Below are 8,507 nucleotides of genomic sequence, written 5' to 3' on the forward strand. Positions count from 1 at the left end.
CGGGAGGAGCCAAAGCCTCTTTGGTGGGCCCTGACCTTGATCTAGGGCCCCCATCCACTGCCACAATACAAAAAACCTACAGAAAGACAAGTGCCAAAGAGCACAATTTCAGATGTACCTTATCAACCCCACAAAGAAGGGACAGGGATACCACCGAATGCTCTTACAACATGGCAGAGTTAGCAACACGATGCTGTTCCAACACCTTAGACTCATGGGAGGATGATGCTTTTCAGCGACCATACGTCCCCGTTGTTGGGAGTACTATCACTCCTGACTCTGCTAGTTCTCTCTCAGATCAGGCTGTGCATTTTTCTTTCTTACCTTGCTCCTCTCTTCCTCACTTTAGGAGAAAGAGAAGAAAGTGTATGTGGAGAAACTGAGAGTCCCTGGGGCCCAAAGCCTCACAGCATCTCCTGTTGCCCCACAGAAACAGCAGCAGCAGCAGCAGGGGCAGAGGCCAGGACTAGCCTAGAAAGGAAGGGCAGTTCCTAGCAGCAGTAAGTCCATGATGAGACACACTCAAGTAGTCCACCATCATGCATGAAAAGTCGCTGTGCCAAAGGCCTGCTTTTCCTATGACATGTAGCGTGGGTTGATTTCCCAGGCTCTAAACACTAACATGAAAGCTTTGTGAGCTCTTTATTTGCACAAAACAGAAACCAGACTTTTGTGGTTTCAGAGGAGTATGAGGTTTGCTTCACATTCTGCTTATATTAGTAGCCCAGTCCTTTCCAGAAAAAAAACCCCAAACCTCTAAGGGAAGAGTATTGACAGAAAAACGTTCCTTCAACATCATAAACCCATCTGCAGCCTACTTCACACTTTAATGCATAACAATAAGAGATAATATGCATTTAATGTCAGAGATCCATAAGAATGGGCAGATCTGAACGGTCTGAAAAATAAAAATCAAAGTGGATGCTCAAGGCTCAAGATTCTCAGAATGACATCTAAGAAGACAAGAAATAGTTTGCCACTGGGTTCTGGATTTGCCTTGGTGGTTTTGGATCTAACTAGACGTTCTGCTGGCTATTGAGTACACGCTAAGGTCAGTTAAGGATACTATGTCACTCTTAAGCCGTTACAGCTCTTCTACTTAGGATGATCAGCCCAAGGCTAATAGCAAAAGAACACAGCTCCAGATTTGTGAAAGTTGTCAATGCAAGCACGGTAGTTTCAGTGTCACTGTATCAGATAGGTCAGGGCAGCCTGACACAACAGCTAGCTAGTCAAATAATAAGGGTTAATAAAAAGCCACACAGCAGTGAGAGTCACCTAGAGTACAAAGGCATAGCAATTTATAATCCGGAAATTAACTGCAGCTTTAAACTGTCTAAAATTAGGTGCTCACCACTACCTTAAAGCTCTGAATTGCTGTTCTATAGGAGAAAAGGTCTGGTCCTGACTGTCACAGAATCAGAAATTGGACTGGAAGACTGAGTCATCCTGCTACAAGGCCTTAGAAAAGGATGTGGTACACAGGCTGGGCCGGGCTGGTTGGATGAAGCATTGACATGGGCTGGCTGGCTCCTTGCACAATGAAGCGGGGGATGCAGGACTATCCCGGGCTACATCCAGGATACAGCCGTATCTACTGCAGGGAAGTGCTAAGCCACCAGAGCCCTTAAGGCTGCAGCTCAGCCACTCTCTTCCCAGGATCAAGGTGAGACCCTTGCATAGGACTGTACTTTCCTACAAAAATGTCTCAGAACCTTTGTATGCTCTTTAGTACCATATTGTCTTTTATCTCTAGAGGTGAAAAAGGGCCCGAAAAGCACCACACATGGTCTCCTGATATCTGCACAAAAGCATGTAATAGCTGACTTAGAAGGACATGTTGGCACATAAAACTGCTGCAAATTCTTGTTTATTTTGCCATCCCCAGAGCAAATTCCCTGCCTCTGAAGAAAACTCCCCCACTTATCCCACGCTAGGTACACCTCAGATCAGTTTCTTTCCCTTACCTGAACATAATCCAAAACCATGCCTGCCAAGACCATGCCAAGTCCAGCTAGGAGGTATGGCAGGAGCACTTGCAGGCAAATTGAGATTGCTGACTCTTCCCACGACTTTGCCATGGCCGCTTTCTCCTCAGCCAACCGCTTCTGCTGGGCATGCAGAGAGACATCCTCTGTCTCCTGGCTGCCAAGCCGGCTCTCTCTGTGTTTACCCTTACTCTTTGCTTTATGCCTGGATCGCTCTCCATTCCTAGTCCTGCCCTCTCTTCTCCGATGCCGAACTTCCTCACCTTTCATGGTGGCTTTCTTGAATCTTTCAATCTTTCAGAGTCTTTCTGAAAAGAAAAAAAAAAAGCTAGTCAGAAACAATAAGATAACAAAAAGAGGCATCAGATGGGTCAGAGACAGGAAACCCATCAGTATTTTGTCCACTCTGCTAACCTGATGGCAAATGACCACCTGCTCCCAAAACCCTAGATGCTTTGCTGACCCAAATACTAGTACTTAGTTTACCTTCAACTTTGTACAGTGTCAAATCGTTCTCCCTTTCTGCAGTTACACCTCTTCCTAGGCCTGTGTTCACACTTGGGCAGCATCCTGGTTCTCACCCTGAGAAAGCCCGGAAGGATGCAGAAGGTGCTGCAAACAGCCTGAATTCTGGACCTACCAGCTCTCACACTGGGAGTCATGAGAACTGAGGAGCGCAGAAGAATCCAACCCCTTTTGGGATCTGACCCCTAACCACGAAATGGTAGCAGTCCACGTCCTAGTATCCTGCAGTCCAGCAAAGGACCAGCATCCCTAGCGTAGCAGAGGTGTGTAGTATGCATAGTACCTAGCACAGTATGGCTAGCTGTCCACCACTGCTCCGTAACAAGGTAATTATTTGATCTTCTTTCTAATCTGGATATTTTTTCTTCCTTCTGCACCTTAGTTGACATGCATGCACTATGTGACTCATCTATCTACGGAGAAGCTGCCACAACCCCACGGCATCTTATAAGTAAAAATAAACATGCAAAATTGTGACCAGTCACCTTTTCATGCCATCACATCTCATTTCTTGATATAACTCATTCATCCTGCCTGCCCCACTGCTGGCCCAGGCAGTGCCCCGAATCTTTCCTCATCACCTCCTGCCATCACTCAGCCAGGTTAACGGCTGGCCGGTGCTCTCTGATGCTCTCATTTTCAGGATGGGCCCCCAAAGGTCTAAGTCCCTGCACCACCCACCCCAGGTAGGAACAACCCTCTTCTTGGCCAACATCTGGGGAGCAGAGGACACTGCTAGGAGGCCTCAGTCAGGGCTGCGGGGGAGGGAGAAGGGATGGACAACGCAAAGTCCCCCTCCGCGGGAGGAGGAAACCCGGCCCCGTTCCCCCCGCAGCGCTTACCGGCTTCTTGCCCCGCCCGTGGCTCTGCCCTGCGCGGGGCTCTGCCCGCAGGGCCGCGGGCGCAGCCGCGACGATGCGAACGCGGAGGCGCCCGCCACATCTGGGGCGCGGCTCGGAGCCCGCCCTGAGCGGCGGCCGCGGGTTCGAGCCCGGCCCCCGGCCGCGGAGGCGGCGCGGCGCGGTGAGTGGCAGCCGGCGGGCCGGCCCCGGCGCCGGGCGGTACCAGGGCGCACGCCCGGGCCGCTCTCTGCCCCACGGCAGCTGCTGCTGCAAGCCCCGCTACGGTATCGCTGTTATATCCCTCGCTGAACCCCAGCTCGGAGCGGGCCGGGCAGGGCTTGCAGCGGGGGCTGGAGGACTCCCAGCAAGGAGGGAGGGCTCCTGCTCGGGACACAGCCCCCCTGGAAAGAACTCGGGGTACGGGGTGCCAGGGATACCTCCTGCCGCCCCGGAGCCCGGGCGGGTGTTACCGGAATGGGTGACAACTTCCAGCGCGGACAGAGCACGCAGGAGGCTGCAATGAAGAGCTGAGGAAACACATTTCCTCAATGTTTGCTTGGCTTCCCCCCTCCCCGCTCGCTCATATTTTGGCATTTGCAAGAGCTCTCGTTTTGCAAGCTTCCTGTGCAAAAGCCTGCCTCCACCACAATCACAGCAAAACTCCTCTTGATGTGTCTTTTTTCCCCCTCCCATATTGAATCAGCATGTTAGAAATGTGATTACAGCATCCATCACATTTAAGCACATAAATCTCATTAAGCACTTAAGTAAGTGTACTCATGCAAGTCTCCTGAATCATGCTGTTCAAATTTCCAGAACAATTGAGGATATTAAATCATACCTCAGTACCAGAGCAATCTTATATCCTGCTGAAGTCTCTCAGATCTCATGCTACACTAAAGGGCACTTACTGATAAAATGGTGTCTCTGGGCCTGCAAGCTCTGGCTCCAAGCAGGGCACACCAAAGGGAGTTGAAGGTTTTTCTAAGTGACAGTAACGAAACCTTGCAGCTGCTTCATACGGAGGGTGCGCATTAACTGTTGAATGTCACTGCTGTAATGTCGAGGCTTAAATTTCAGCTCACTTGGTGTTATTTTATGTCTTCACTTTGCAACTGATGCTTCCCTGAGTGGTCAGAAGACTGTGTTTTCCTGCGAGAAAAAAGAGGGGAAGGGACGCGGATTAAAAAACCAGCAGCCTTGCCAAGACAATTTTAGACCTGTTGAATGTATTCTGCTATCACTTTACTGCTGAGCTTCGAAGAAAAACACCTACAAAGCAAGCAGAAAGTCTCCTGGGGAACTTGCCTGACAAGGACACTTTGGTAACGGTTACTGTTCTACAAGGGATCTCCTACCTGGGTCTAACCAGCAGCTACAAGAGCTCCCAGCTTTCTGCCAGACTTCATTCTGTGTGCAAAGACAACATAACTGTTTGCCTTATGTACCATGACCTCATGTACCAGTCTGAAATCCCTGGTGTATTACCAGTGGGTACGTACTTGAGAAAGCTGCCTTTCAGCAGCGGCACAAAGCTGCGCTTTCTTGGAAGTGCAGCAGCAGCATTTAGATAGATCCTGGCTTTGACGTAAGGGAACAGCGGCTGGACCTTGATTGCAAACAGAGCTCCTGTGCCTCTTTAGATAGGATAGCTCAGCTGCTCACTGCGGTCTGGGAAGTGCTTGCTGGCACAACGCTGGGCAACTTCATGCAAAAATGTTTTACCTCTGCAGTGAGCTAGAATTCACGTGTGCTGCTTTTCTCTGCTCTCTCACAAACGTGCAGGTAGTACCAGGACTTACAAGGGCGTTTGAGGACTCATTGCACTCATTTCTGGTTTTCTCCACAATGCTTTTAAAGACTGTTTCCTCCAGTAGGAAAATAAGTTTGGTATTCCTTTCCTCTCCTCCATGTTGCTTCAACCCTGGCCTTTCTTTCCAACAACTATTCCTTCAGCCAAGCAGAGGGGAATTTTACAGCTTTTTCCAGTATTCTGTGCAGAGACAGGACTTTTTTTTTTCTTCCCAGTCCACTGTTACAAAACAGCATTGTGACTAGGAACTACTGGAGATATTTCTCAAGTATAAAGCTTGATTTACAACTTCAGTTAGCCCTGGTGACAGACTTAGTTTGACTGCTGTGCCAAGCAAGCTCCCATGTCACCACCGGGGCTGTATTAAGGCTGCAAGGGACTGCTCCATGGCTCACTGGGCTGCACTCTCACCATGGGCCATGTCTGTGGACACTCAACAACTGCAGTGCAAGGATGCATCCACAAATACGCAGTCTCTAACCTTTCTGCTTTGTGAGGCAGTGCTAGCTAGTGTGGCTTAAAAGAATTATTTGGAGACAGAAACAGGCAGTACAAAACTGATATGTGACGAATACTTACTGCCTTTTAAATCTGGGAGTTCAGAGACAAAAAACCACAGCAGGAACTTCCTGGAATTGGGCAAGGAGAAGACGACACCTCTTTCTCCTTCTCCTTTGCTTTTTCTTTTATTTGAAGGAAAGTGAGTTTTATTTTGTTAGCCTTCAGACCCAATAATTTCCAGATAGTTGAGTTAATTTTGTTCTAGTCTCCACCTCCTTCTCTTTCTGTAACAAAGTTCTTGAACATGCAGATGTTTTGTGTGCACCAGTAGTACTCACAGAAATTACAAGTGCCATCTCCTACCTACTTTCTGTCATCGCCTCCCCTTGTCACAGGCACCCACCACTCAGTTGTCATTGCCCTTAGGACGGTTGTTAAGCCACGTTACAACCACAGACTTTCACTTCGGTTTCATGTATAGAAGTAACCCAGCAGAGGAGTGCAAAAGCCATATGAAGATCTATTTTTTGTAGTGGCACACCTCATATTTGACTTGCAGCACAACGGGCCTTTGTAAAACTACTCTGCAGAGGAATAAAGCCAGCCTAAATCACCATGCTTTGCCAGCACTCTTAGGGGCTGATGAGAAGAACGATTTGCGCCGTTCCTCCCACACGCTGGATTCCCAAAGACAAGATATTTATATTGCATGAGGCCTTTCCACTCCTCATCTGCCATTAGATGGCAGCAACTGAATGCGGGATGAGGGCGTGCAGCTCTCCAAGTCCTATTTATCCTGTGGCTTGTGCAGGATTTCAAGCTTTTCACTTGTAGGTCAACGGTTCAAATCTGGCCCAGGTCAGGAGGGGCCAGAGATCTTTATAATCCGACAGCTGCTCAGCATCCTGTGCAAGAGCAGTTTGTGGGTTTCCGTTTCTGATCTTGTGGACAAGTGCCCATCTCATCACTGGCACTAATTGGCACCCCCGCTTGACACACCAACAAAGAGGCGGAAGATGCTCCAAAAAGACTGAATTCTCCTCCCTGCACTCCAGATGATTCGACAAAGGGGAGCACTCATCTCTGTGCACAAGCCTGCCCTCAGTAATGAAGCCAGAAGAATGTGTTGGCCCTGTTCCTCCTGTAAGCGATTAACTGCCCAAAATGATCTCACTCCAGACAGGAGGGTGACAGTTGGGGTCTTTCAGCAGATAAAATTAATTTGTTATTAATTTGGGATATGATATTCAGATAGACTAGTGATGGCGCAATGAAATCCCGTCAAACATGTTGTAACACCTATGTTATTTACAGCCTCTATAACTGCAGGGACAAACTCCATCCAGAACTGCCTTACAAGGTGACCTAATTTGGAAAAGAAAAGATACAGAATTTTCTCACATTAGAAGATACCTCCCTGTGACTCCTTCCCTTACAAATTTAAAACTCTATGAGGGACTGGAGCAACTGATACTCTCCAGAGAAGCCCATGAGATAAGAAATGAGCCTAGCAAGCATGTGACTGTGATACAGTTCAAGCTCGTGTGTATATCACTCAGCTCGTTCTATTAAGATTTGAGGAGTATGTCACTACGTAAATCCCTTTGGGCAGCTGGGCACCCCTCCAATGCACAGATTTCCCTTGCTGCTAATGAATCAGCCTCTTTTGCTAACTTACCTCCACAGCTCGTTTACTTGGAAACCAAGGGAGCTTAGGGAACAGGGTTCTCTCCATGCATAACAATGACCTATTTTAGATACTCCTCCTCACACAGTCTCAGAGAAGGGGCAGCAAGGGAGAGCGCTTCTATCCAAAAGGCATTTCCTGGAATCGGTCCTAAACAATGCTGGGCCATTTCCATTTTGAGACCTGACATTTCATGGTGCCAATACAGCCACACAACAGAAAATGCCAGTGTGAGCCAGAGATGGGATCCAGCTGCCTCATTCCAAGGATGCACACCCAGGCCCTCTGCATACGTGGTTATTATTCTCACAGACAGCCCCCTTGCCACAGAAGCTGCTAACACAAAATGGAAAAGCTTCACAACACTCCCAGAGCAGGATGGCAGATGAGACCAAGGACATATTTTCCACCTCTGGGCATGCTTGCATCGCTAGGCTTTCTCAGGTATCATGAGCAATACAGTAAGGGAAACACAGACACGCGTTAGAGAATCTGTCCTTCCTCACCAAGTCCTGTGCTGTTAGACTGCTGCCCATGCTGCTTTAGTGGCGTAGCTCTGTATGACTGCAGGAAAGATGCAGCTGGTACTCCAACAGGGAATGCTTGAAAACAGGAAATGTTTCATGTCCCATCTTGTCTTTGAGACCCGGGCTACTTCCTGAGCCTGGGAAGAAGCCAAACACTTTGTGGTTTTCCCAGAGTTAGTGTCCTGAGGCAAAATGAGAGGAACAAACACGTTATAATGCATTCATTTTTGTATTATATTTAACCCAAACCCCAAACTTCACCAGCCTGAGTACATGGGTCAAATCCCTGACTGCAACCCTGTAGTTTCAGCCCATCTGTGGTTGATACCTTGCAAGGCCAGAAGTGACCATTGCCCTGTACCCCCCAAAGGACATAGCATGTCTTTAGATTAACTCCTGGTTGATTGAACTGCAGCATTTCTGTCTGAAAAGTACCTGATCAACAAAAAAAGCCAGAGATGGAGGAGAATCAGCCACAGGGGTTAAGAACTCATCCAGTATGATGTTCTTTATGAGGCTAAATTCAACTGGTTTCAGCTTCCAGTCCCCGAATAGTTACATCTTTATGACTATATAAGCTCGTTTCCAAACTTTACCTTCCTTCCTTGTGGTTCTCCTCAAGTC

At 48.2% G+C, this 8,507-nt stretch overlaps 1 protein-coding gene across 7 annotated transcripts in view; it reads right to left on the bottom strand.

Annotated features, from left to right (window-relative positions):
* SLC41A3 (solute carrier family 41 member 3) overlaps positions 1–8,023 on the bottom strand; it is a 30,659-nt gene extending 22,636 nt beyond the window's left edge. Inside the window, exons 1-3 of one of the 7 annotated variants that reach the window (XM_037387260.1) lie at positions 7,863–8,023; positions 4,197–4,507; positions 1,968–2,296 (exon numbers count right to left, since the gene is read on the bottom strand). In XM_037387260.1, coding sequence (XP_037243157.1) covers positions 1,968–2,258 — 291 coding nt within the window. In that variant the 5' untranslated portion in view covers positions 2,259–2,296; positions 4,197–4,507; positions 7,863–8,023. Of the gene's footprint in view, positions 1–1,967; positions 2,297–3,355; positions 3,489–3,792; positions 3,852–4,196; positions 4,508–4,713; positions 4,731–7,862 lie in introns of those variants that run through there. The other 6 variants (XM_037387261.1, XR_005104163.1, XM_037387262.1 and 3 more) reach the window with 6 other exon arrangements.
* Between the last annotated feature and the right edge of the window lie 484 nt (positions 8,024–8,507).

The sequence above is a fragment of the Falco rusticolus genome, chromosome 4, assembly GCF_015220075.1.
Source record: "Falco rusticolus isolate bFalRus1 chromosome 4, bFalRus1.pri, whole genome shotgun sequence".
NCBI classification, from domain to species: Eukaryota; Metazoa; Chordata; class Aves; order Falconiformes; family Falconidae; genus Falco; species Falco rusticolus.